Genomic DNA, 27,936 nt, shown 5'->3' with positions numbered 1-27,936 from the left:
CGACACAGCTCCCGCCAACCGAGCACCAGCGGGCGCTGCACTGAGAGGCAGAGGCCTCAGGGCCGGTGGCTTCTCCCCCATCCCCACGCCACAGGGCAGGCGTGTGCGGTAGAGGAGGAGAGTGACCTGCAGTGGGCGTCGAGCAGTGACCTGGTGCCAGGCTCTGGGCAGAGCCTGTGGAGGAGTCTGTTCACCGCCCCAGACGCAGACCCTCTGCGTACTCCCGTTTCATAGACGAGGGGAAGCGGTTTGCCTGAGGTCACACAGCTGGGAAGGATTCAGAGTTTAGACTTGAACCCAAGCCAGTGGACTCCTAGTCCAGTGCTCCTTATCTCTCGCACCAGTGGGTGTGGGGCTGGCCCTGGCCTGGCGGTTCAGGGCAGTGGAGGTGCGGGGTAGGCGGTGGGTGCTGCCACAGTCCCAGAAGGCTTCCTGGGGGAGGTGGCTGGTTCCAGTTGGGTCTTGAAGCCTTTCCATAAGAGTGGGATCAGTGGGGATCTCACCAGCGTCCCCGACTCCTGCAGGCAGGGACTCCTCCCATCTGGTTCCCTGCGTCTGGCCCAGGCCCAGGTGGGTGACAGCGGCCACTACGAGTGCACAGCCAGTAACCCCGCGGGGTCCACCTCCCGTCACTACGTCCTCAGGGTGCAAGGTAAGGCCAGTCTCCAGCCTTGGTCTCTCCCTCCGTCCCTGCTCCCCAGCCCCTCCCACACCCAGGACAGGCAGGTCCTGTCGCCTCCCCCCCTGTGGGGCCTCAGTACCTGCTCTTGTCACCTCTGTGTCCTGTCCTCAGGCCTGTGTCTCTTCCCCAGCCCCTTTCTCCCCATACTCCTTGGCTGGGGCCTGGAGATGCTGTTCAAGGGCCCCCAGGGGTGCAGGGCAGGGCCCAGTGGGGACCCAGGTTTGGAGGCCGTGGGGGTCGGGAGGTATCTGAGAGCATCTCTGCCTGGTGCTGGGGCCCAGCCCGGGAGCCCAGGGCTTGGCGGCATTGAGAGGCTTGTGGGGCACCGCTCAGAGCCCCTGTCTTGCTGGGAGCACTAAGGCCCCCAGAGAGGCCCTTCCAGGCCCCAGCGCCCACCTTGCCCGTTCAACAAGTCACTTTATACACCCATGGCAGGAGGCCCCGCCACTTAGTGAGCACCTTCTGTATGCCAGGCTCCAGCCAGAGCTCTTTACACATGTCCTTCCCTCTCGGGCAGAGTCCCTGATCCCCCCTGTGGGGCTGGTCCCAGGCCCGGCTGGGGGTCCTGGGGAGGGCATCTGCCCGGGTGTCCGGGTCCCATTCAGGGAGGCAGCCAGTGTGAGTCACATACCCAAAAGGCAGGAGCTTGTCCTCTTAGAGATCCTGGGAGTCACCCAGGCCAGGCCGGACGTGGCCACCTCCTGCTGTCATGGGGCCATGAGCAAGGGATGGTTTCTACCTTTTTAAATGATTGAACGGAAAAAACATCCAGATAATATTTTGTGATATTTGAAATTGAAATTCAGTGTCTGTAAACACGAATTTTACTGGAATATAGCGCAGTTCGTCTGTACTGGCTGTGGCTGCCTTATGCCGCCGTGGCAGAGCTGAGACCTTGAGACCAGCCATCTGGCCTGCCCAGCCTAAAACGTTCATCGTCTGGTCCTGTACAGAGGACTTTGCAGACCCCTGGTCTGAGCTAACACCCCATTTCACTGATGGACAGGCTGAGGCCTGGAGAGGGAAGGGGCTCAGAGGCCCGAGTGGGTTTGCATGGGGGGTGAGAGAGACACGGGGAGGCAGGGTAAGGCGCAGGGCCTCAGAGTCGGCAGAGCTGGGTTTGAATCCTGACTGCTACACTGGCTGTGTGACCTCAGGCCAGTCACTTGGCCTCACTGGGCATTGCTTTCCTGCTTTGTAAAGTGGGGGCCTCAATAATGTCCATCCCACAGTTGTCAGAAGGTATCGGGGACATTAAGTGCTCAGGACAGTGGAAGCTGTTATTGCTCTCAGCAACTGTGTGTAAGGGGACGGGTGGGTGGGGTACACGCACCTTTGTGCCCCTGGGCAGGGAGCCCTCCTGGGCAGAGAGGCCTTTGTGTCCCAAGGGGCTGGCCTCTGCCCAGGGCCAGGTTCCCACAATGGTCTTATCTCTGGGCCCCTTCTCAGAAGCTGGGAAGGGGTGGGTGCACCTCCACTTCCCTGAGGGCCCAGGACACTTGTCCCAGTCTCCCACGCAGCACCCGGAGCTGGGTGGCCTCTGGACTCCGAGAATTCTCCTGGGCCCTCCTGGTCTGGGCCCACAGGAAGCCACCAGGATTCTGGGACGTTCAGCCCAGGGTTGGTGCTGGCTCCAGCTCCATCAGCTGAGGGAGGGGTGACTCTGGCCAAGTCATAGGACTTTCTGAGCCTCAGTTGCTTCATCTGCAAAATGGGTGGGTGTGGCATCAGATGGAGGATGAAAAAGTGACTTGAAAACACAAACGTGAAAGGAAGGAAAAGTGTCTTTCCCACAGCCGAAGGAAGGGACAGATGGAGGCAGGAGTCCCGTCCCGCTGGAATGACTGGCTGCAACCCCACAGGCTCCCCTGTGGGCCGGGCTCCGTGCTGCCTCTCATTCATCCTGGGAGGGGGGCTATGTGACAAGGGGACGTTGAGGCTCCAGCCGGCACAGGGTCCGTGGCTGCGAGGAGCTGAGCTGGGATACACATGCTGCTGCCCAACCTCTCTGGGCCATCTGAGTCTGTCCCTCGCCACCCCCAGCCTCAGTTTCCCCCTGTGTGCGCTGAGCCGGATGAAACCCAGGTGCTGGGAGCACTGGCGGGAGGCCGGTGCGAGTCTTTTATGAGGGCACGTGTTCAGGTGGACGGCCAGACGCTGCTCACTTCGGGGTCCACGCGGGGTGTCCTCAGGTCTTTTCCTGCCAGCCTCCACTTGCGCCCCTGATGCTTTTGCTGGCCGGTGACATCTGAGATGTGGCCTGGGTCTGGGCTCTGGGACCCTCACCTGGCCCCCCTTGATGCCCCCCGGGGGCCCCATCAGTGCCTCCTCAGGTGCAGCCGGGCCCTCGGGTCCTGAAGGTGCTGGCGGGAGAAGCCCTGGATCTGAACTGCGTGGCCGAGGGCCACCCCAAGCCCCGGCTGAGCTGGTCCAAGGACGGGCAGGCCCTGCGGGGCGGGGAGCCCGACGGCTCCGTCCACTTTGCGGCCATCAGAACCTCCGACGCCGGGAGGTACCGCTGTGAGGCCTCCAACAGCGCTGGGGCGGACGCCTGGGAGGTGGAGCTCAGGGTGCTGGGTGAGTCTCCCCGAAGCCCAGAACCCACCTCTCCACACCTCCCCCAGCCGCTGCCTGGACTCGAGAGGTGCTCGTGTCTGTTCCACGCTCTGTGCCTGTCCCCTTCCTTCCTGGGACAGACAGACAGCCACAGGGCTGTTCTATGTCCGGAGCCCAGTCAGCCCTTGGGTCGTGCGCCGCAGGTCCTCAGAGCCACCAGCAGGGCCTCCCTGCGCTCCTTCCCCTTGGTCAGTGACCTGGGGGCCCTTAGCACCTGGGTGCACAGAGGCACCTGGGCCAGTGGTCGGGCAGGCATGGGGCCCAGGGCAGCTGGACAGCCACAGGCCGGTCGTGTGCACTCTTTGACCCCAGCGTTCGCATCTGTAAAGTGGGTCCAATAACACCTGGGGGGTCAGTGAGAGAATGTTTGAAGCACCCGGCACCTAGAAAGTTCTGGATCGACGGTGCTAGCATTTGTACTATTAGGAATTTAAAACAGACTTGGAAAGCTGCTGCTGGTAGGGAACTGGAGGGCAGAGCCACGCTTGGCCCTGTGTTTGAGCGCACAAGCTCGGCCCCCTGGGCCTGGTGTCACGGCCCTGGTAGCTGCTCCATGGGGTCACCCTGCGGGAGGCAAGCTGGCGCCTCTGGCCTCGACAGGTTGCTGGAGGCTACGGGCTGGGGTTCTGGAAGGGGATGCCCTCCCTGCTGGCCCTGGGTCCCAGGGGCAGAGGGTGCCAAGCTCTGGGCCCAGGGGTGTGAGCACGGCCGTGTTGCCTCCCACCAGAGCCACCGCACTGGGGGGCTGACGAGACCAGTGGCCTGCTGGAGCGCGTGGCCGGAGAGAACGCCAGCCTGCCGTGCCCGGCCAGAGGTGAGGCTGGGCTGGGTGGGCCTGGGCAGGTGAGGGGTGGGCTGGGCTAGGGAGGAGCCCCCGCCCACGTTCCAGCAGCCTGGGTGGCACACAGTGGGCGGGGCCCACGGGTTACTGAGGGTTATGGGGTCCTCACTACTTGCCAGCACCAAGCCAGGCGTTTCATCCCATCGACAACCCATAGGGTGGCTCTTCAAATTGGCCCCTTTTCACTGGGGCAGCCCAGTTCCAGAGGGGCGAGGCTTGCCCGAGGTCACACAGCCAGGGTGCGACTCCCAGAGTGTGGTCTGGTCTGACCCAGCCCTGCCTGTGCCCACCCCAGCGTCTGGGGCATGACAGCTGGGGCCAAGGCGGCCCAAGGGCCCTGTGGATTGGGGCTCGGTGGTCCCTGCCTCTCCCCAAGCCCCAGACTTTCTCACAGAGGCTGGATTTTCATGGTCCTGTGTAAACCCGCTTTTCTGGGGCCCTCTTTGGGGCAGCAGCACAGGGTGGGGCCCAGACGGCCACCTCTGAGCCCTGATGCAGCCCTTCCTGGCTGGGCAACCTAGGGCCGTTTGCATCTCCTTTCTCAGCCTCAGTTTCCCCATCTGTACAGTGGGGTCCTAGCAGTCCTTCTGCACAGGGCTGCTGTGAGAACTCAGTGGTCCGCCATGAGTTTGAGGGGGAGTCCACCTTCCCGGGAGCCTCATGCCCCGCCCAGCAGGTCCCCTCCCCCCGCCCGATTTGCGTCTTTAGGCGTCTGCTCTTCCATGACTGTGCGCGTCTTGCTCCCTAAGGGCCTGCTGTCCCCCGTGTGGGGTCGGTGCTTTCCAGAGGGTGCTGTCTGGGTGGCCGGCTGGCAAGTGGCAGGTTATAAAGCAGCCTGGCAGGAGCCCGGAGAGCTGGCTCTAGTCTCAGCTGTTCCTCCTCCAGCCGCGGGCGCCAGGGAAGCCCCTGGAAAGGACGAGGGAGAGGTGGGCGGCTGCACCTCTCTGGCTGGGGCGGGCACCCAGCGGGGTTCTGGGAACCCCTCAGCTTCCCTGTGTGCAGAGCTGCCCTCCCAGGGGACGAGGTCCTGGGCCCGTGACCACGATGCCACCTCGCGTCGGTCTCTGGGAACAGCAAGCAGCCACTCTGTGCTCTGGGGGCTGGAGGTGGGAGGTAGGAGGTGGGACCCCCCCAGCCAGGGCCTCCTGTCCTCTCCATGCCCCATAGCCCCCACACGCGACCCCGGTCAGTCAGGGGCCTGTCCTCTGGGCCAGACTGAGCCTCCTCAGCACCACCCGAGCCCCCACCCTCGGGCCTCCTGCCTGGTGACGGGTGGGCTCTGCTCCCCAGCCCTGGGGCCTCGGGCTTAGAGGGCTCCGAGGGCTAAAGGGACAGCACCAAGCCCAGCGCCCACCCTGGGGAGCCCTGGGACCTGCGGTGACACCATCTGCCTCCTCCTCGTGGGGCAGGGCACCCACTCGCTGGTGACTTTGGACTCTCCTCTGAGAAGTAGGGAGGGGGAGGCAAAGTGAGTGACTTTCAGTGACAGCTCATGCCCCTGGAATCTTCCAGCAGAGCTTCAGACCGTCCTGCGGTGACAGCTCTTTATGGGTTAGATTTTTTGCATGAAAAGAAGTTCCAGAGTTGAAACCCATTGCCGTTCCAGGCCAGCAGCCACGAAGGCTGTCCCCCGGGTGGCGGGAGGATGGAGGCTCTGCGGGGAGGCTGGGCCGGGAGCGGGTGTGTGGTGTGTGGTGTTTGGTGTGTGTGCGATGTGTGTTTGCATGTGTGTAGTTTATATATGTGATGTGTGGTGTGGGGTGTGTGTATGTGGTTTGTGTGTATAGTGTTGGTACGTATATGGCATGTGTGTACGTGACATGTATGCATGTGTGTTGTGTGTTTGTACCATGTGATATGTGTGTGTGGCATGTGGGTTGTGTGTGGGGTGGGTGTATGTACATGGCTTGTGTGTATAGTGTGTGGTATGTATATGGCACGTGTGTGTGGTATGTGCACATGTGTGTTGTGTTAGTACTATGTGATACATGTGTGGCATGTGATATGTATGTTGTATATGTGGTGTGTGTGCGTATGTAGGTGTGTGGTGTGTGTGTGCATATGTGTGGTGTGTCTGTTGCATGTGATGTGTGTGATGTGTGTCCCCACAGTGGGGATGGCAGCCCCGGCAGGGGACGGCAGGCACAGAGCAATCAGGTGACTGGCCCGAGAACACGCGGGGCGAGTGTGAGTGGGGATGCAGTTCTCTGGGCAACCCCGACAGGTAGCGCGAGGGTGCTGACCTGCGAGTTTGGGGATGTGGCCCTGAGCTCGCCCTCCAACCCAGTGCTGGCGGAGGTCGGGTGGCAGGCGGAGGTGAGGATGGCTGCATCCTGAGGTCGCTCAGTGTGCGGCCACAGAGCAGGGCGCACAGCGGGGGCTCTCGCTGTGACCTCTGGGCGGCGCTGGCTCGCAGGTGTGTGTGCACAGGGGCGCTGGGCCTCTCGCTCAAGGCCCACTCGGGGTCCCGCTCTGTGCAGGCCCTGTTCTAGGGGCCGGTGACAGTGACGGCTCCACTCATAGCCCAGTGGCAGCGTTTGTTGTGCACCCACTGTGCGCCAGGCCAACGTGAGGAATGTCGGAGGAGTTAATGGGGGGTGCGGCCAGCAAAGCGACCTGTGCCTGTGGCATCGTGACGGGAGGGTGAGGCTGGGCAGAGCTGGCGTTTCCCACCGTGCACCGCGCAGCGTGCGGCACGCGGCCGGCTCCTCGTGGATTTGGTGCATGCTGCGTGCCAAGCACCGTGCCAATGCCTGAGGGTACAGCAGGGAACAAAGTAAAGACCCGGGCCTCGTGGGGGAGACGGACAGCGGATGGCAGAATAAGAATAAATAATGAGCGTGTTTTCTGTACGTCGGAGAGTTGGGTTGATGCACAAAAAGGAAATGCAGGACAGGGCGGGGGCTGGGGGTACCCGTGCAGGTGCCAGTCCACACGAGGGGCCGGGGAGACTGTGGCGGACAGCCTGAGTGGGTGCGGGAAACGCTCCTCGCAGCCTGGGGAGGGGCGTCTGGGACCACCTGCTGGAGGGTTAGCCACGTGTGCACAGAGGAGACACGTGGGGGACGGTGCTGATGGCTCTGTGCACCCTGCCAGGGACGCCTACACCGCAGGTCACGTGGCGGAGGGGCCCGTCCTCAGAGCCCCTGCAGGGCCGGCCGGGCGTGGCGGTGCTGGAAGAAGGGTCTCTGTTCCTGGCCTCCGTCTCGCCCATGGACAGTGGAGACTACGAGTGCCAGGCCACCAACGAGGCAGGTTCCGCGTCCAGGAGAGCCAAGCTGGTGGTCCACGGTAAGCAGGGCACGCAGAGCTGGGGGCGGGGAGGTGCAGGCTATGGGGACCCAGGGACCGGCTTGTACCCTCCTCCCATGGCCCCAGCCGACAGAGGCTGGTAGTGATGCCAGGGTCTGATTTAAGACCCGGTGCCCAGGTGTGGCAGCACCAGCTCCCCAGGGCCCGAGAGCTGCTTGCAGAGGAGGATCAGGTCCCTGCCCCCAGGCGCCAGCAAGGGGGAGGGCATGAGGGGTTTGGGAAAGTGGCAGTTTGTACTGGGCACCCCATTTCCCCAGAGAGACACCCACGGCGAGAGCATGCGGAAGCCCCTTGAATAGGTGGCTTCTAAATGATCTGGGGGCTGAATTCCTGTTAAAATGAGCACCAATGGCAGCGACAGCCCTAGAGTCCACTGCCAGGTTAAAACTGTTGACACTGGCCAGAGGCTCACGTTAACCTCACCCCCACACCCACCGTGCTGTGAGCAGGGAAGCCCCCCTTACCATGGGACTGGCACCAGCTGTCCCTGCGGGAGGGACCTGCACCAGCCTCCTGGGTCAGTGTCAACAGCTCCATGCGAAGACATGCCCAGGCCCCAGCTTCAGAGATTCTGACTCAGGGGACCCTCCCCGGTGGTTGTGACCCCAAGCTGGGTGTAGACCCGGATGGATCCACAGGCTGCAGCACCTTGCAAAGCTGAGTGTCAGAGCATGTGGCACCCTGGCCTGGGCCACCAGGGTGTGCCAGTCCCAGGGTGAGGCTGCTGCAGCCATTGGCAGGCCCATGGGGCCCCCCGTGGCCAGATTAGGGGCCAGGCAGACCCCTGGGACCCCAGTGACTGGCAGAGTGGCGACCCTAGGCTCTGGGGAAGGGGTGGGAATTGGGGCTGCCTGCCCAGGCCTGGACGGGTCCCAGCGGCTGTGGCTCCAAGGGGAGAGCTCCTCACTGTCCCTGCCCCCAGTGCCCCCCAGCATCCGAGAGGACGGGCGCAAGGCCAACGTGTCAGGCATGGCCGGGCAGTCCCTGACGCTGGAGTGTGACGCCAACGGCTCTCCAGCCCCGGAGATTGTGTGGCTGAAGGATGGGCTGCTGGTGGGTGTCCCCCTGGGGCAGATGGGCTGTGGGTGGCATTTGGATTGGGGACAGGCCTTCTGGATGGGCGTTGCTGTGTGCGCCAAGGTGTGGTGGGTATCTTGGGGGACTGTGGTCTCCCAGGGAAGCCTGAGGGCTGCAAGGTAGAAGGGAGCACAACACTGCTCTCGTCACCTCCCAGCTCCTTGGGGCTCAGTTCCCACCATGCGACGCTGGGGTGGCTGGGTCTCCACTCACCGCTGCCTCTGCCCTCCTCTGCCCAGATGCCCCAGGCCGGCAGCCACCGCCTCCTGGATGGGGCCCGGTCCCTGCACTTCCCCCGGATCCAGGAGGGTGATTCTGGCCTCTATACCTGCCGGGCGGAGAACCAGGCTGGCACAGCCCAGAGGGACTTCAATCTCCTCGTGCTCAGTGAGTGAGGCCTGAGCCCCGCAATTCCTGGGCATGTCTGGCCCCCCAGCCCTACTCTTGTAGGCAGACGGGGGAAAGGGGAAACTTTGCCTGCAGAGAGCAGGGGGCACAGAGGGGCCCATGCCAGACACAGACCCGTCCTCACAGAGCTGTCAGGGCAGGGCGGACAGACGCTTGACAGTCACATGTTGGACAAGTCATTCCTGCTACAAGTGCTACAGAAGAGTGTTCCAGGCCGCTGAGACCACAGAGCAGGGCCCACCTGCCCAGGGGCTGGGAAGGGAAGGGCAAGCCGGGCGGAGGGTCAGCACAGGCAAAGGCCCTGTGGTCAGTGGGGCTTGCATCTGAGTAGTTTCCCCCCTTCTCACCCCCAGTCCCTCCTTCTGTGCTTGGAGCCGGGGCTGCCCAGGAGGTGCTGGGCCTGGCTGGTGCCAATGTGGAGCTGCAGTGTCGGTCCTCGGGGGTCCCCATGCCCCAGGTGGAGTGGACCAAGGACGGGCAGTGAGTGGCCCCCATGGCGGATCGCGTGGGGCTGGTGCCTGGCCTGGGCCAGCTGGGTGGGGGTTCGGGGGCGGGTTCAACACTTCCAAGGAGGCTGACAGGCGTGGCACGTGCCCGGGGGCCGGGCTGAGGGCAGCACAGGTGACTCCCGCCCAGCGAGAGATTACCCAGGGAGACCCCGCTCTCGCCTGGGCAGGACCTTATTGTCCCTCAGTCTTTTGTTTTAAACTCATTTTATTTAGGTAAAATTCACATAACATGCAATTAATCATTTTAAAGCACACAGTCCAGTGGCGTTTCATAGGTTCACAGCACGGGGCAGCCGTCGCCTCTGTCTGGTTCCTGACACCGTATCACCCCAAAAGGAAAGCCTGTACCCATTAAGCCTTCAGCCCCGCCCCCGCGCCCGGCCCCAGTGTGCTGTCTGTGCCCATGGGGCTGCCTGTTCTGGGTGCTTTGCATACGCAGAACGGGCAGTAGGTGGCCTTCGCGGCCGGCCCCTTTCACTCCGCGTAGTGTCTGTGAGGCTCGTCCTCACGTAGTGAGCGGCAGAGTCGCCTTCCTTTTATGGCCAAATAACGTTCCATCGCACGGTGGACCATGCGTTGTGTGTCCATTCCGTGGCTGCCGGCGTTTGGGTTGCGGCCACCTCGTGGCGACCGTGGATGGCTCTCCTTCCTTCCACACGCGGCAGCGCCCGTGCAGCCCGCCCCGCCAGCACCGCGGCCTCACTGGCGCTTTCCCCGACCGTCTCCCCAGGCCCATCCTTCCCGGAGACCCCCACACGCAGCTCCGGGAGGACGGCCAGGTCCTCAGAATCGCCAGCAGTCACCTGGGGGACGAGGGGCGGGTACCAGTGTGTGGCCTTCAGCCCAGCCGGCCAGCAGGCCAAGGACTTCCAGCTCCGAGTCCACAGTGAGCCCTGACACCTTCTGGGCCCGCCGTGGGCTGCTCGGGAAGCTGCCCGCTGCCTTGGAGGAGGATGAGGGAGGACGGGCGCTGAGCGGGGCGGGGGGTGGGGGCAGCCTAAGGAAGCCGGGCTTGGGGGAGGGACAGAGGGCTTGTGGCCCGGAGTTTCCCAAATCTGATGTTTCCATCCCAGCTTCACCGATTTTCCTACTTCTGATACCACTTGGAATGATGATTTTTAAAACCTTTTCTCCGAATCAGTCACTTTTCTTTACACCAAAGCGCATTTATTTAAAAGGATGCGCAGTATCTCAACTGAGAGTGGGCACCAGCGCCTTTTCACGGAAGGGGCTGAGGAAACAGCACAACCCCAGGGCGATGTTATCCGTGCTCAGCGTGGCCTGGGCACGGGGCACCCACCTGCATCCGTGTTCTCTGTGCTCACACGGGGACAGTAGAAAGTGCTGGAAAGGTTAAGTGCATGCACAGTAGCACCAAATGCAGGCTTTTCTTGCTGTAGTCAGTGTGGAGGGAGAAGTGGAAGTTCCACTCTGAGATGCAGTTAATTCATGCTGTACCCGCTTGCCCTTAGAGTCACCTTGGGTACCCTGGGTACTGCCAGGGTGGGTAACTGGCCCTGGGGGTCCTAATCTAGGCTAGCCCCTTATTTCACAGATGGGGAGACTGAGGCCCAGACCTAGCCTGGGTGATCTAGTGAGTTAGAGGCAGAGTGGGGGCCATAGCCCAAGCCCATGGACCCTCCCCCACCCCCTGCATCTTCCGTGCCAGCATGTCCCCAAGCTGGCCCCTCCCGTCTGTCCCCAGACCCCACTCTCCCCATGCCCCATGCCTTCCCCGCCCCCATAGTAGAAGTGTGTGATGTGTGGGGAGGCTGTGGCCCAAGGCCATGAGCGTGCCACTCTGGGGGAGGATGCCAGCTGCCTTCGGGGACCTCCTGTGACAAGGCCCCCATCATCCTTCTCAGCACCCCCCACCATCTGGGGCTCCAATGAGACGGGCGAGGTGACCGTCATGGAGGGTCACCCAGTGTGGTTCCTGTGCGAGGCCCGAGGAGCGCCCAGCCCTAACATCACCTGGTTCAAGGATGGGGCCCTGTTGTCCCCCAGCCCTGAGGCTGTCTACGCCAGGGGCGGTCGGCAGCTGCAGCTGGGAAGGGCCCAGGGCTCGGATGCTGGCATCTACATCTGCAAGGCCAGCAACGCTGCGGGGGCCGCAGAGAAGGCCACCAGACTGGAGGTTTATGGTGAGGGCCAGGAGTTGTGGCAGCTGGGGTGGGCAGTGGGAGGGACTCTGGGTGGGTGGCCTCTGTCTGTCTCCAAAGGGGGGCTGCGGGGGGGCAGTCTGTGTGGTCAGAGGCAAACAGGGCAATGGGATGGAAAGTTATCCAGGGAGAAGGGTCATCTCGGCTCATCCACCGTCCCTCATCCAGGTGAGGAAACTGAGGCCAGGAGTGGAAGGGTCTGTCCAGGTGTCACGGCAGAGCCGAGTCTGGTTTAGGGCTTTTCACTAAGCCACGCCCAGACGCCATGACCACTGCTAGTGACTAACTGGCGTTGGTTACTCACTCACCGTGTGCTAGATTGCAGGGCACTTTGCGGCATTAGCTCTCCCAGTCGGCGGGGGAAGGGACCGGGGCTCTAGCCCCTCTGGCAGGTGGCCCCTGTGAGGCTCTGGTCCTGGCCCTGGGGGACCATGGCTTTGAGTGCATGATGTTGAGGCCTGCCGCGCGCAGAACTGGGAGATACACAGCCGCGCCATCGCTGTGCTCGGGATGGGCTGGCTGGGGCGGCAGTGGGGATGGCGAGAGCGTGCACACAGTGCCCTGGGAGGGGGCACCTACTGGCCCAGGAGGGTGCAGATGCTTCCAGCAGGGTCTGGGAGGGGCTTCCCGGAGGATCTGCTGTCTGAGCAGGGGTGCAGCCAGTGGGGCTGAGGGAGGGGAGGGCTCCACACAGGCTGGGGTCAGTGAGGGGCTTCACCAGGCCTGTTGGGCTGGGCGGAGAGCAGGCTGGTGTCTGGCCCTGGTCCCTGAGCGGCCCCCTGCCTCTTCCCCAGTCCCACCCACCATCAAGGGCGCTGGCGGAGGACCGTACGAGGTGAAGGCTGTGGCTGGGAGGCCCATGGCGCTGGAGTGCGTGGCCAGGGGCCATCCACCCCCCACCCTCTCCTGGCACCACGAGGGGCTGCCCGTGGCAGAGGGCAACGAGACGTGGCTGGAGACGGGCGGCGTGCTGAGGCTGCAGAGCCCGGGGGAGGTGTCCAGGGGCCTGTACAGCTGCGTGGCCCGCAGCGCCGCTGGGGAGGCTGTGCTTCAGTACTCCGTGGAGGTGCAGGGTGAGCCCAGCCCATCCCCCAGAGCCACCTAGGCTGTGGCCCTCCACCCATGTTTATTGTTCACTTGTCCCGAGCAGACCCAGGGTATGGAGGGTGGCAGAGAAGTAACCAGTGTCCCAGTGTTGGACGACACAGACGAGGCCTGGGCTGGGGGCCAGCAGAGCTAGGGGAGGGCAGGGTGGAACTCCGGGGTTAAGGGTCCCTGCCCAGGACCCTGGGCCAGGTCACTCAAAGCAGAGGACGCCGTTCTGTCTTCCGCCAATAGAAGAGCATTTATGGGGACGTTCCTGAGGCCGGCTCGTGGGCACTGGTCCCGGGACAGGGTGGGAGGGGCAGGCGGGGCCTTCCGTCCATTGGCAGATGCGTCTCAAGCACTAGCTGTGCTGGCCCTGCATGCTACCAGGAGCAAAACAGGGAACAAGGCCAGCCCAGCTCCTGAGCCCTCGGTGCCAGCTCCTGAGCCCTCGGTGCCAGCTCCTGAGCCCTCGGTGTACTGAGAGGACAGGCCCTGCCTGTAGGGAGGCCAGGGGGCCCCTCACCCAGCCTTGAGGGGGCCTTGGAAGGCCTCCTGGAGGGGAACCATTTATGGGGAGACTTGAAGGGTAAGGTGAGGCTGGGGCCTTGCCCCGAGGGCACTGGGGACTTCAGGGTGCTATGAGGGGCTGCTCAGGTCCAGACACCCAACAGTGGGTCCTGCCTGCAGTGCCCCCACAGCTCCTGGTGGCCGAAGGCTTGGGCCAGGTGACGACCATCGTGGGACAGCCCCTGGAACTTCCCTGCCAGGCCTCCGGCTCCCCGGCACCTACTGTCCAGTGCGTATGGCGTGGGGGAGGCCGGGGCTGAGGGTGGTGGCAGCAGGTGGGGAGGGAGCTACTTCCCATCCCCAGGAGTATGGAAGAGGCTCCGGGGCAGGGATGACAGGGCAGGTGGGAGGTGCTGCAAGGCTTCCTGGCTTGTCCTGCCCCACCTTACCTGGCCTCAGGCTGACCTACCCCCTGCCCACCCACCGCAGGTGGCTGCAGAATGGCCGCCCGGCTGAGGAGCTGGCTGGGGTGCAGGTGGCCTTGCAGGGGGCCACACTGCACATCGACCATGTGGAGCTGGGCCACGCAGGCCTCTTCTCCTGCCAGGCCACCAATGAGGCAGGCACTGCTGGGGCTGAGGTGGAGGTGTCCGTGCACGGTGAGTGGACATCTGGGGTTCTGGGGCCAGGGGGAGCCCAGGATGCCAGGGTTGGGTGGAGCCAGAGGCTGTGGCAGGCCTGGGAAGGGCATTTCTGGGAAGCCCTTCCCAGTTCCCCATGGACAAGTGTGAGAGTCTGGTCTGGGCCATGTTTCACACTTGTCATCTGTCCTGTCCAGCCCCTAGGTCCTCACTCCTCTCCCTAGCCTCCTTGCTCTCCATCCACTCTCATCATGCTAACCACACTGAACTTTGTTCAGTTCTTTATATACATCAGTGAGCACTCTCCTTCTCACCTCTGAGTCTGCGTCTGCTGTTCCCTCTGCCTGGAAGATTCTCCCTCCTCTTTGCCTGCCTAGCTCCTCCCTATCTTTCAGGTATGTCCTGAAACACTCCTTCCTCCAGGAAGCTTTCCTTGATTCCAATTCTCTAGTCTGCACCACCCAGCCTCTCGTAACCATAGCCCACCACCCACTACATTGGGATTATTTATTCAGTTGTCCATCTCTGCTGTCCAGATCTGTGAGCTCTGAGATGCTAGCATGGTGGCTGCCTTTTTCCGCTGTGTCTGGGGCCCTAATATAGTTCTGGGCACAGAGTAAATGCTCAATGCACGTATGGATACATGAATTGATGAGTGGATAGAAGATGTGGGTAGGTGGATGGATTATTGCTGGGTTTATGGATGGGTGGGTGGATGGGTGGGTGTGTAGATGGATGGGTGGGTTTGTGGATGGATGAAAGGATGAGTGGTTGGATGGGTGGGTGGATGGATGGATGGATGGATGGACAGATGGGTGGGTGGGTGGATGGGTAGGTGGATAGATGTATGGGTAGGTGGATGGATGTATGAATGGATAGATGGGTGGGTGGGTGGATGGGTGGGTGGGTAGATGGATGGTTGGATGGATGGATAGGTGGGTGGATGAGTGGATGGAAGGGTAGATGGATGGATGGATAGATGGGTAGGTGGGTGGATGGATGGATGGATGGGTGGATGGATGGGTGGGTGGGTGGATGGGTAGGTGGATAGATGTATGGGTAAGTGGATGGATGTATGATTGGATAGATGGGTGGGTGGGTGGTTGGATGGGTGGATGGGTGGGTGGGTAGATGGATGGATGGATGGATGGATGGATGGATAGATGGGTAGGTGGGTGGATGGTTGGAGGGGTAGATGGATGGATGGAAGGGTGGATGGATAGGTGGATGGGTGGGTGGATGGGGTGGGTGGGTGGATAGGTAGGTGGATAGAGGGATAGATAGATACACAGATGCATGGATGGATAGTAGAATGTTTAAAGGGAAGGAACTGCTCTGCTGGTTCCCAGTCTGAAGCTCTTTCCCCTAAGTCAGGTGTCTGGGGGATAGAGGGTAGAAGCTAGGGGCCAGCCCTTGGCCCAGCCCTTCAAGGCTACTCCCTCACCCTCAGGCATTGAGGGGGCTGCTGGGTGTGCACTGTGCCCTTCCTGACCCTGACCCCAGTCCTTCTACCTCTCCCCAGAGCTCCCATCGGTTAATATCGTCGGGGGTGAGAACCTCACAGCCTCTTTCCTGCAGCCTGTGACCCTCCAATGCATAGGGGCTGGGGTGCCTACCCCAAGCCTCCGCTGGTGGAAGGATGGGGTGGCCCTGGCAGCCTCTGGGGGGAACCTGCAGGTATGTGGCACAGGTGGAGGAGCCACTTTTAGGGGTTCCTGGAGACCTGATCAGGGCCCAGCAGCATGGGGGTAGGACAGGCATGGAGCCCTCTCAGTCTGCAAGCTGAGGTTGCGGGGGCAGGTCACCCTCGGCCTCTTCGGGTCCCAGGAGCTTCAGTTGTCAGAGGGAGGAAATGGGGGCAGGGCAGTGTGCCCAGAGGCCAGAGGGATCTCTGGGATCCGAGTGCTCTGCCCGTGCTCCACCCGTGCTCCACCCCCAGCGCCAGTGCCCTGTCCTGCGGTCTGCAGACTTCCCTCCACCTTGGGCCCTGTGGCTTTGCCGCATGCACAGGTGCTCTCTGCCCTCCCCTCCCCCCAGATTGACAAGGTGGACCTGAGGGACGAGGGCATCTACACTTGTGCCGCTGCTAACCTGGCTGGGGAGAGCAGGAGGGACGTGGCGCTGAAGGTTTTGGGTGAGGACGTGGGCGCCAGCAGGGCCCAGGGTGGGGATGGCGGGAGACGCCCTGAGGGCCGTGGGGCTGGGGTGTGTGGGAGGAGTCGGGGAGGAGGTTTGTGTGGTTAAACTGAGAAGGGGAAAGTCCTGAAATGAAGGCACAAACAGTTTGCTCTGCGGATGTTTTTGGTGGGCATTTTAGTGGCAGGCCTCGCTCATGTTCCCACTTACCTTTGCTTATTTCATTCATTTTGGGGTTCATTTGTGCAGAAATCCCTGCCCTTGTCACTTCCCGTGGCTGTGATGATCCCACCCCCTGCCGGGCTGCTGCTGTCCCTGGGGGCCATCCTCTGTGGTTGCAGTAAACGTTGCAGCTGTCACTCTTTGTCCCCCCGTGTGGCTTAAGGGGTGGGGATCCTGGGTCAGAGGACATGAGCTGCTTTAGAGCCCTGATGCCCAGGACTTTTGGGGGGGATGAGGGAGGGGTGCTGGGGATGGCAGAGCCCCACCCACCAAGCTGGGACTCCCCTTGTCTGCCCCAGTGCCCCCCAACATCGAGCCAGGCCCAGTTGACAAGGCAGTGCTGGAAAACGCCTCCGTGACCCTGGAGTGTCTGGCTTCGGGTGTGCCCCCTCCTGGTAAGACCCCTCCTCCAGGCAGAATGCCACCTGCACATCTAGTGAGGCCGGCGAGTGCTCCAGGCACCCTCAGGCGGTGGCACCATGGAGAAATCGGTAGGCCCTTCCCGCACTGCTCCTGTCTCCCTTCCTCCTGGACAAGGCCATGGTGCCACGGCAGCCCCAGGGCCCCGGGCCATGCGCTGGGTCTGAAGCGAGCCTGCAGGGCTCCTGCTCAGACTTTGCAACTTCACAGGGCTGCCCGGGCCTGGGGGCGAGGCCCAGGTCCTCCGAGTCACCCTCCGTCTGGCCTCTTCTGTAGATGCACAGTTGAGGAAAGGGCCGGGCACATGGGGCTAGGCGTGTGCACTTGGCACGTGGGATGGGGTGATGTTTATTGTGGCCCAGGAGGAAGGCCCCTCTCCATCCCCCATCTGAGCCAGGACCACCCGCTTCTCCTGGGGTAGGTGAGCCCTGGGGCATTTGCCCCTTCTGCTGGGGGCCCCTGTTGAGCTCTGGGGGGCCTGGCAGGATGTAGGGGAGCTGCAGACACAGCGGCCCAGCCCTGCCCTCTGAGGCTCATGTCCTCAAAAGCCCTCCCAGGTGAGAGGTCTCCTGGGAGGAGGGGAGCGGCCGGGCTGGCTTTTGCTGTCCCTGCCCCCAGCCGCGCCGTCCTCCACCTCCGGGGCTTCCCCTCTGTCCTTGGTCCTGTCAGCGCTGCCCTGTTCCACCCTGCTCCCCTTCCTGGAGAACCCAGCTTTCTTGCCTGAAAAGAAGTGTGGCCACCCTGGAAGCTTCTCCTGGATGCCCACGACACCAGCAGGGTCTTAGGGCTGGCAGGACCCCTTGCATCTCTCTTCTCTTCCCAGATGTCTCCTGGTTCAAGGGCCGCCGGCCTGTCTCTGCCCAGACAGGAGTGACGGTATCAGCTGATGGGAGAGTTCTCCGCATTGAGCGAGCCCAGCTTTCCAACGCCGGGAGCTACCGATGTGTGGCATCCAATGTGGCAGGCAGCACAGAGATGCAGTATGGCCTACGGGTCAATGGTGAGTTGCCTGGGGATGATAGGGGCCCTTGTCCCAAAAGTTGTCTTTTCATCCATTTGTCTCATCTTTCCATCCACTCACTCACTCAACTACCCATCCATCCATCCATCCACCCACCCATCCATCCACTCATCTATCCACCCACCTGTCCATCCGTCCACCTACCCATCTCTCCATCCATCTGTCCATCCACCCATCTATCTACCTATCTGTCCCTTCGTCCGCCCAGCCAGCCACCAGTCAGTGAGGCAGCCATCCTCCATTTGTACATGAGAAAGCCCAACTGTCCATCAGTTGATCCAGCCATCCATCCATCCTTCCATCCATGTGTGCAAATATTTGACCATCCATCCATTGATTCAACCATCCCTCTATCCAATCCTCTGCCCATCCATCCACTTACCCATACAACCGTCCATTTGCCCATCCATTCATTCATCCATTCAATCACCCATTCCTCCATCTGTCCATCTTCTGTGCAACCACGTGTATTGTGTGCATGCTCTGGGGCAGACCCTGGGGCCACAGCCCTGAGTAAGGGAGACTTGGGAGCTTTCAGTCTAGTGGAAGATTCAGTAATTAGATTACTACCCAAAGTATGACTTGATGACAATTGTGATAAGAGCTAATAAACATAAGGTACAACTGAGTGCCTGTAATGGGGCACTGACCTGGCCTGGAGGCCAGGGGCAGCTTTGACACCTGGATACCTAAACTGAGACCCACAGCAAGGCCGAGGCTGCAGAGACCTGGGGAACCGGAGAGAGTGAAAGGAGGCCGGGGGTCTGGAGCTTACCGCATGTGAGAGCAGGGGTGGGGGGTGCTGGTGGCCATGTGGAGGCTGGACCTCTCGGGACCCATGGGCCACGGGGAAGGTCACGTCTTTATCCTCAGAGCAGTGGGTCACTGGCAGGGGACTGGGACCCTGGGCATCATAGCTCAAGCTTCCCAGATACAGTGGAATCATCTGACCATTCTCTGCCCCGAGGGACGGCCTGTAAGGTAGTGTGTCCTCTGACGCCTCTGAGTTAGGAAGTGAAACTGTCCGGGGGCTTTTGCCTCCACACCAGCCCCATCACAAATGACCCCCTGCTGACCAGAGGCCGGAGTTCAAATGCTGCTTCTGCTGCTTCCTAGCTGGTCGACTGTGGGCAGATGACTTCCCGTCTCTGAGCCTCAGTTTCCCATGTGTAGAAGCCTCGTAGCAGTGTTGAGAGGAGGGGATGGGCACACTACAGGATGGTGAAGTGGCTGCCTGTGGCCAGGTGGCTGTCCTGTGCTTCTGCTCGTGGCCGTGTGCTCCTTTGGGAGTGCCCAGCCAGGGCCTGCCTGCTCTGCTCCCAGCAGGGCTCAGCCGGTGCCCCGTGTCACCCCCACCCTGCAGTGCCCCCTCGAATCACGCTGCCACCCAGCCTGCCAGGCCCGGTGCTGCTCAACACCCCTGTCCGGCTGACCTGCGATGCCACTGGTGCCCCTAGCCCCACACTGCTGTGGCTGAAGGATGGAAACCCTGTGTCCCTGGCAGGGACCCCTGGCCTCCAGGTCAGTAGGGCTGCGTGGCCCTGGCTCACTTTCCTGGCACCTCCAGTGGGTGCTGGGAGCAGAGGCCAGGCTCCGGGGGCTTAGGGTGAGGGAGAAGTGGTGCTGGCTCAGGGAGGCAAGAGGGGTGAACAGAGCCGCCTGGCGCCGGGCCACCCAGTGGGGACAGCGCATTCCGCGACACGGCCATCTGTATAATTTAACGTATTCTCACAGCTACTTTCAAATGAGTAAAAAGAAACAGGTGAGATCAATTCTAATAATACATGTTAATCCGATACATCCAAAACAGTTTCATCACGAGATCAATATAAAAATTATCAATGAGACATTTACATTCTTCTTTTCATACTAAATTTGAATTCTGCTGTGGATTTTATACTTGTGGCCCTTTGCAACTGGGACTGGCCACATTTCAAGGGCTCACTGGCGACACGTGGCGAGTGCCACCATAGGACTGGCGTAGTGGCCTGCCAGCCGGCAGAGTTCCCAAGGCCTGGGGACAGCTCGAGGTTTCCCTGTATCGAGGGGGGGTCAGGGGTCTGGGGCAGGCTGTCCAGGCGTGCCCGGCAGCAGGGCCAGCTTGTGAGATGGGGTGCTGCCCCTTGGGGTGTGCACCAGCTGGCCGTTCGCCTAATGTGGGCTTCCCTCTGGGGCCACAGGTCTTCCCTGGGGGCCAGGTGCTCGCCTTGGCCAGTGCCCGGGCCTCCGACTCCGGCAGGTACTCCTGCGTGGCTGTGAGCGCGGTGGGCGAGGACCGCCGGGACGTCATCCTGCAAGTCCATAGTGAGTCTCAGGCCGGGAAGGCCACCTGGTCCCACCCAGCAGTCCCAGAAGATGGGGTGGGGGTGTCCCCAACCATACCCAAAGAGAGAGGGTGGCTGGGTGGAGGAGTGCCCACCTGAGGCTGGCTGCCTTCGAGTGGGGGCCAGTGGACCCCCAGAGACCTGCCCTGGAGTGTGAGCGCCCCCACAGGTGGGCGGGGGGCAGGCGGGCGGCCGCACAGCCAGAGCTCCGTGCTCAGGGACGAGGTGGGAGGGGTGTGAAGTCGCAGCAGGAGGCCCAGTGTCCTCACTGGCCTGGGCCCCCTGGGGTAGCCGTCCAGCCTGGAGCGGCAGTGTGGGTGGTGGTTAGGAGCACTGGCTCTGGGGTGTCAGGGACACGGGGTTCGGATCCTGCCTCTGAGACCTGGCACTCGTCACTCTGCTTCTCTGAGCCTCCTTTCTCCATCTGTAACATGGGGGGTGAAATGACACCCCCTGGGAGGTTGTTGTGGGGGTTCACTGAGCTCAGTGGGCGTTACAGTGGCTGTTAGTTTCTCATTTCCTCGAGTGGGTGTGGGGAGGCTCTGTGCAGCCCCGGGAGCAGCTCCGGGAGGGGCAGAGCCTCGGTGGGGAGGGAGGAGGCATCCGACACCAGACCCTTCCTCACCTGGAGCCGGGGCCGTGGTGAACGGGCACCGGTGCCCAAGTGCCCACCTGTACCTTGGATTTAGCCCCATGCAGCCCCACAGGGTGCATTTTGCAGATGAAGACCGAGGCCCAGGGGGCTGAGTCGCGGCTCCAGGGCCTCGCACGGTGAGCGGGAGGTGAAGGCAGGACGCCGGTGGGAGTCCGACCTGGCTCTGTGTTCCTCCCCGCAGAGCTGCACTGGGTCGTCCTACCTCAGTGGGGGGACGTGGGGGAAGGTGGTTCTAAGACCTACTTTTAAAGTTCTTTAAAATTAAATGTTTGAAAAAAAATTTTTTTTTTGAAACAGAGTCTCGCTGTCACCTGGGCTAGAGTGCTGTGGCGTCATCATAGCTCACTGCAACCTCAAACTCTGGGGCTCAAGCAATCCTCCTGCCTCAGCCTCCTGAGTAGCTGGGACTGTAGGCATGTGCCACCACACCCGGCTCCTTTTTCTATTTTTGGTAGAGACAGGGTCTGGCTCTTGCTCAGGCTGGTCTCAAACTCCAGGGCTCAAGCGATCTTCCAGCCCCTGCCTCGCAGAGTGCTGGGATTATAGGTGTGATTTAAACTTTTGAGAGAAGCCAGCATGGTGACACAAGCCTGCAGTCCCAGCTACTCCGGAGGCTGGGACAGGAGGATCACTTGAGCCCAGGAATTTGAGACCAGCCTGGGTAACATAGCGAGACCATGTCTTAAAATAATAAATTAAATAAAATAAAGTAAAATAAAAATTTGAGGTAATTGTAGGTCCACATACAGTTGTTGGAAATGTTACAGAGAGGTCCTGCGTCCCCTTCCCCAGCTTTCCTCAGTGGCAACATCCTGCAGAACTCTAGGATGGTGTCACATCCAGGATGTGGATATTGTCACCATCCGTCCATCCTACTCAGGTCTGGGGGCCTCCTTCTGAAGCAGGGCTGTGAGCCCACTGGGCTGGGCCCTGGTCCTGACGGTGGCTCCCCACCCCTGGCGTTTGCGCCTGGTGCCTGGAAGTGGCTGGGGCTGACATGCGCCATGGCCTCGTCCAGCAGCCCCTCATGTGCCTGAGAGCCCCTCTCCTACCCGCTCAGTGCCCCCGAGCATCCTCGGAGAAGAGCGGAATGTGTCCGTTGTGGCCAACGAGTCCGTGGCCCTGGAGTGCCGGAGCCACGCTGTGCCCCTTCCCGTGCTGAGCTGGCGGAAGGACGGGCGTCCCCTGGAGCTGCGGCCCGGCGTCCGCCTCTCTGCAGACAAGGCGGTACTGGAGGTGAGCGGCCCCCCGGGGGGCTGCCCGGCCTCCACCAGGGCCCTGAGTAGGGCAGGGTCTGTGGGTGCCCCAGCACCCTGCAAGCATTAGTTCAGCTCAGGGTGACCTGCAGGCTCCCCCAGGGGATGGGGAACAAAGCCCAGCACTGAGGCCTCAGGGCCCCCGACACAGCTGAGCAGCTCCAGCTGTTGGGGAGAACCTTCCCCCCCAGCCCGCTCCTCCTCCCCCAACTGCTCTACAGCTTGTGATGTGGTCATTCCCAATCCGCAGCACCGCCTTTGCTTTCCCCTACTTTCCCCTCATTCTTCAAAGCCAAGCTTAGCCCTGTCACCCCTGTGCCAGGATCCAGCCCCTGAGGAAGGTCCCCTCCACCCCCACCATCCTTCCTCCTCCACCTTCTCTCTGGCCCGTCCTGTTGGACTTTCCAGAGAGACTGGGAGCAGGTCAAAGGCAGGAGCGAGTCTGACCCAGCCCGGTGCCCCCCCCTTAGCAGGTGTGGGTCACGGATATGGAGTGGGCAGACAGCAGGGCTGCCATCCCTGGCCAGCAAGGCAACGTGACGCACCTCGGGTGACACAGGCTGTCCAGGGGTGAGCCCATCTGTGTTCCCCTGCCAATGGCATGTCTTTGCTCTCGGCCAGGTGGACAGGGCGCAGGTGTGGGATGCAGGCCGCTACACCTGCGAGGCCCTGAATGAGGCAGGCCGCTCCCAGCAACACTACAACCTGAACATCTGGGGTGAGGGTCTCCTGGGCTGGGCTGGGTCTCAGCCCCTGCAGGGGGTGTTGCCTTGATCGGGTCCCAGGATACAGCCCTCCACCTGCCCTCACCTCCCGGTGCCTTCTCCATCCCAGCTCCCCCAACTCATCCTCTCTCTGCTCTGACTCAGTGGCTCCAGCGTTTCCCTCGGGGGAATCTCACACTCTGATCGTGAAGGAAGGGCAACCCGCCAGGCTGTCCTGCGAATGCCAGGGCGTCCCCTTCCCCAAGATCTCCTGGAGGAAGGATGGTAGGATTGCGGCCCCCACCCGGCCCCACCTTATTGTCCAGCACAAAGGGGCTGCTCCTGGTCCCAGCTGGGTGCCCCCACCCAAAGCCTAGCTGAGATGGGTGGGCTCATACCGCTGGGGGTGGGGTGCTGGTAACAGAAGGGTGCTTCCCTCAGCCCCTCTCTACTCAGTCCCCGAGCCCACAGGGGCCCCTGGCCCCCTCCTAACCAGTGAGAGCTGGACTGGCCTAACTTCAGACATCCCTTCTTCCAGGAAGCCCTTCCTGACTGCCAGGCTGGGGCAGGGCCTCCTTGGCAGAGCCCCTGCGTGATGACTTACCATGTCACCTACCTTAGTCCTTCTGTGTCTGCTCCTGCATGAGTCTGAGCCTCGTGAGGCACCACTTTGACCACTGCTGAATTCCAAATTCAGTGCCTGGCACTAAATAGGTGCTCAATAAATATCTGGGCTTCATTGAACCAATGTTTATCGAGAGCCTGTCTCTGCTAGGCCCTGTTCTACTCACTGGGAACGCGGCAGTGAACAAAACAGACAAACTGCCACCCTCACAGTGGGGCAGTCAGATAATAAACAGAAAGTAACTGACTCGGCACTTTAGGTCATAGGTGCTGTGGAGCAGAATAAAGCCAGGAAGGGGGAGAAGATGTGCTGGGGGTAGGATTTGCAGTTTCCAGTTGGGTGGCTGGGGACGTTTGACCAAGCAGACTTGAAGAATTTAGGGGACGGACATGGACTAGCACAGGTAAGGGTGGGTGCAAAGGCCCTGGGGCAGGGATGCTGGCTGGATGGGGGAGTAAGAGGAAGGGAGGAGTCAGGGATGATGGGAGCTGGTGGGGAGTGGAGGTGTGTCACCAAGGTGGGAGGCTCCAGGGTAGGTGTCGGGGGAGGACCCAGCATTTGGGGAGAGTTAATATGGAGATGTCTGTTAGACGCCCAGGGAGATGTCAAATAGACAGTGAGACATACATGTCTGGAGCTGAGATGAGAGATCTGGACCAGGAAGCAGTTTGGGAACAACAGCAAGGCAGGCTGACAGCACCAGGGCAGAGGGAGGAAGCACTGTCAGGTGGCCACAGCGTCCCCTCCCCGGCTGCGTCCTGCACTGATTTGTGACCGAGCCCCGAGGTCTATTCCTCTCTAAACAGGTGCCGCCATGTTTACTGCAGTGGCTCAAGGTTGGCAATCTCTCCCCTTCCAGGGGGTCTTCTTGCTGCCAGGTGTAGCGGTGCCTCGTCTCCTTCCTCGGGTCACTGTAGCCAGGTGGGCGGGCCATTCATTCAGCAGCCTCGTGGAGCCCTGCCATGTGCCGGACCCTGGGGAGCCCCCAAGGACCCCAGAGGGAAAGTGAGGCAAGGTCTGCCATTGTGGAGGGCCCAGGCCAGGCAGATTCTGATGGGCACCTGCAGTGAATGGGGAGAAGCTTGGGGCTCAGAGGAGGTGCCAGGAACAGATGTGGCATGCAAGGAAGGCTTCCTGGAGGAAGTGATGTCTAAGTGGACATCTGAAGGATGAACAGGAATTGGCAAGAATGGGACGGGGGGACAAACACTCCAGGTGGAAAGACCTTGTGTCCCTGCAAATGTCCTGGACTGGGGACTTCTTTCTCACTGCATCCAGGACAGCCCCTGCCCAGGGAGGGGGCCGGCCTAGAGCAAGTGTCGGCTGTTGGGAGGCTGCTGTACCTGGGACAGGCCCGGCTGGCCCAGGAGGGAACATACACCTGTGAGTGCAGCAACGTGGCAGGCAGCAGCGCCCAGGAGTGGCAGCTGGAGGTGCAAGGTGAGTGAGCCGGCTGGGTGGGCCAGGGAGCGGCGGGCTGGGCAAGGCCACCACATATTCAGAGCAAAGACAGGAGCAGCGATGACAGGCCTGCTTCCACACTATCCCTCTGATTCCTGGCCCTGTCACTGTCCACTCAGCTTCTCACAGCTCCTAACCTGAGCACGGTGCAGGGGGCAGACCCCTAAGTGCCCCCAGTGGTCCAGAGGAAAAAACCACATCTTGGAACAGTTGGAAACATAAAAGAAATGTAAATTTTATGTGAAGTTTGTATCTATAATGGAAATCTAAATCTCCATCTGCTTGTCCTGCAGTGATGAAATTAAATATCTCAGCCTTGTGAAAACCATGCTAGAAAATAAAGCCAAGGAAAATTGTGTCACCATCCTGGGGACAAACCCACCCAGGGATAATGCTCCATGCCCAGCCCGTCCCGAGGACTGTTGAAGCTCCAGGAAGCCTCTGGGTTTTGAGGAAGAAAAACCCTCAAAATCCTGAAAGGGCTGTGCCGTGAGCTTGTCCCCAGGTAGCAGGCCTGCCCATGATGCCCAGGGCGTGTCGTGGGGTTCCGTTAGGACCCCATTGCAGAGAAGGAATACAGAGGCCCAGAGAGGTCAGGTCACCTGGCCAAGGTCACACAGCCAGTGAGTGGCAAAAGGGAGCAGGTGTGCCCCGTGAGGCGCGTGGGAGGTGCCGGTGCCTGGCAGCCCCAGCAGCTGTCCCTGACATGCTTTCTCCCCACCCCAGTTCCCCCTCAGATCTCCGGGCCCTGGGAGCCCCCCATGCAGATCTCCGTGGTCCAGGACCGGGGAGCCACTCTGGAGTGCAACGCCACAGGGAAACCCCCTCCAACGGTGACGTGGGAGCGGGACGGCCAGCCTGTGGGCGCTGAGCCTGGCCTGCGGCTGCAGATCCAAGGGCAGAGCCTGTACGTGGAGCAGGCACGGGCTGCCCACGCCGGACGCTACAGCTGCGTGGCCGAGAACGTGGCCGGGAGGGCGGAGAGGAGGTTTGCACTCTCCGTGCTGGGTGAGGACCGCAGCTGGCTGGAGGGCAGGGGACTGTGTCGGGGGGCACTGGAGAGGGCGAGGCTGGGTGAATCTCCAGGCACAGCTCCCAGGCTGCCCCAGGGGACATTGCTGTTCTTTCTGGAGTCAGGCTCTGACGAGAGCTGCCATCGGGGGAAGCCGCCCAAGGTCAGAACTGGTCCCAAATGGCACTGAGTTCCCCCATCTGCCTCCATCCCTCCCTCCCTCTCGTGTTTCTGTTCCCCTACTCTGTTCCGGGCACTGGGGAAGTCGGCAGTCTCTACCCTGCATGACCGGCATGTGATGGGAGAGCTCAGTGCCCTGCGGGACACCAGGAGGACCTTGAACACTGTCGTGGGGGGTCAGGGCAGCCTCCTGGAGCAGGAGCCCTTTAAGCTGGACCGTAAAGGCTGAGCAGGAGTTAGGCAGCTGCCGGGTGAGGGGGGAGCGTGTGCCAGGCAGAGGGTGGCTGGAGCAGTCTTGTGCATTCCAGTCATTTACTGAGCTCCTGCTGTTTGCCTGGAGGACAATTCAGGGTGGAGGCAGGGAGTGGTAAGGGCTAAGGTGGAGGGGACAGGGATCAGTTTAGGGAGCACCCCCACTGCACTCCCCAGGAGCCTCACCCAGTTACCCCACCTCCTGTGGAGTGTGGCTTCCTTTACAAACACGTCCCTTCAAGGCTGGGCGCGGTGGCTCACGCCTATAATCCTAGCCCTCTGGGAGGCCGAGGTGGGTGGATCGCTCGAGGTCAAGAGTTCGAGACCAGCCTGAGCGAGACCCCGTCTCTACTAAAAAAAAATAGAAATAAATTATCTGGACAACTGAAAAAAATATATATAGAAAAAATTAGCCGGGCATGGTGGCGCATGCCTGTAGTCCCAGCTACTCGGGAGGCTGAGGCAGTAGGATCGCTTAAGCCCAGGAGTTTGAGGTTGCTGTGAGCTAGGCTGACGCCACGGCACTCACTCTAGCCCGGGCAACATAGTGAGACTCTGTCTCAAAAAAAAAAAAAAAAAAAAAACAAACACGTCCCTTCAAAGTGCAGAGTTGCCGCTGACCTTGGCTGTGTGGACTTAGGGGACCCCTCGGGCTGGGCTCGCCTCTGCTCCGCCCGGCCTCGTGTGCTCCGCACCTGCCCTGCCCAGGCGCTGGACTGGGCGCTCTGCACGTGCTGTGGCTGAACCCTCCCGAGCAGCCCTCCGAGGGGTCAGGGAAACCGAGGCCAGGGCGTCTGCCTGGCTCCAAAGCCCAGCCTGTGGCCCCCCTTGTTCCCTTCTAGATGCCACAGCTTCAGCGGGAGCAGCTCTGATCTCGTGGCCTCTGCCCCAGACTCTCCTGATGGGGGCTGGGGGCCGCAGGGGGCAGCCGGCGGGGCTGGGGAGGGAGCGTCCTGAATGCGCCTTCTTCTCTGTGTCCAGTGCCCCCAGAGCTCACCGGAGACTTGGGCCCATGGACCAATGTCACTGCCCGCCTTGCACAGCCCCTTGACGCTGCTCTGTGAAGCCACCGGGGTCCCACCCCCAGCTGTCCGCTGGTTCCGAGGGGAGGAGCCCATCAGCCCCGGGGAGGACACCTACCTGTTGGCAGGTAAGGTACCAGCTGGCGTTGCATGCTGGGAGTCAGGCGCTCGGCCTCCGCCCCGTCCTTCACATGCCCATGACCTCTAACCCTGAGCCGCCAGGCCTGGTTGGGGTAACCATTCCAACTGCTGGTCCCCAAAGAGAACACCCCAAAACACTGGTCAGGTGTGTGCTCCAGGAAAAAAGAAAGGTTTAAATAAGTTTGGAAAAGGCTTCCTGCTCTGCTGCCCTCCCAGAGACCCACCGGGGCAGTTCGTACGGTAAAGGTTCTGATTCTGCAGCAAAAAAAAAAAAAATCCCTTGGCTCCTGCACATGGCATCCCACAGAACGTAACAAACTCGTGGACGTGCTGATCTAAGCACCTCCTCCTCTGGGTATTTATCCTCTTCACAAAATTGGTTTGTGATGCTTCTTGTTGGTGTACAAGTGGGAAACTGAGGCCCAAGAGGCAGTGTTCCATCCAAACTTTGCAGGGACCTCAAGGCCCACTGAAGCTTAGCCTTGGTGACCCATCAATTGTCCCATGCAGCCCACAGTGGGATGTCAAATATGTTTCCCATTGCACATCACTTCTGAGCACTTGGTAGGAATTGCCACATGCCAGGTACAGATATGAATTGAGAGACTACATCTGGGCCCAGCAGAAAGTAGAGTGGCAATCAATTAGTGATGTCTGCCTT

General features: G+C 61.2%; 1 protein-coding gene across 1 annotated transcript in view; it reads left to right on the top strand.

Annotated features, from left to right (window-relative positions):
* HMCN2 (hemicentin 2) overlaps positions 1–27,936 on the top strand; it is a 139,035-nt gene that overhangs the window by 60,299 nt on the left and 50,800 nt on the right. Inside the window, 26 exon segments of the mRNA XM_045563742.1 lie at positions 525–652; positions 3,005–3,259; positions 4,026–4,112; positions 7,236–7,430; positions 8,374–8,504; positions 8,768–8,915; positions 9,290–9,416; positions 10,176–10,266; positions 10,268–10,331; positions 11,311–11,589; positions 12,402–12,680; positions 13,384–13,492; positions 13,693–13,862; positions 15,367–15,521; positions 15,882–15,978; positions 16,502–16,597; positions 17,446–17,622; positions 19,007–19,164; positions 19,824–19,947; positions 21,683–21,858; positions 22,500–22,596; positions 22,748–22,867; positions 24,486–24,647; positions 25,395–25,676; positions 27,094–27,143; positions 27,145–27,262. Of these exon segments, the coding sequence (XP_045419698.1) occupies positions 525–652; positions 3,005–3,259; positions 4,026–4,112; positions 7,236–7,430; positions 8,374–8,504; positions 8,768–8,915; positions 9,290–9,416; positions 10,176–10,266; positions 10,268–10,331; positions 11,311–11,589; positions 12,402–12,680; positions 13,384–13,492; positions 13,693–13,862; positions 15,367–15,521; positions 15,882–15,978; positions 16,502–16,597; positions 17,446–17,622; positions 19,007–19,164; positions 19,824–19,947; positions 21,683–21,858; positions 22,500–22,596; positions 22,748–22,867; positions 24,486–24,647; positions 25,395–25,676; positions 27,094–27,143; positions 27,145–27,262 (3,875 nt within the window).

Source organism: Lemur catta, chromosome 10, assembly GCF_020740605.2.
Source record: "Lemur catta isolate mLemCat1 chromosome 10, mLemCat1.pri, whole genome shotgun sequence".
Classification (NCBI taxonomy): Eukaryota; Metazoa; Chordata; class Mammalia; order Primates; family Lemuridae; genus Lemur; species Lemur catta.
This window is presented reverse-complemented; position numbering and strand designations above follow the sequence as displayed.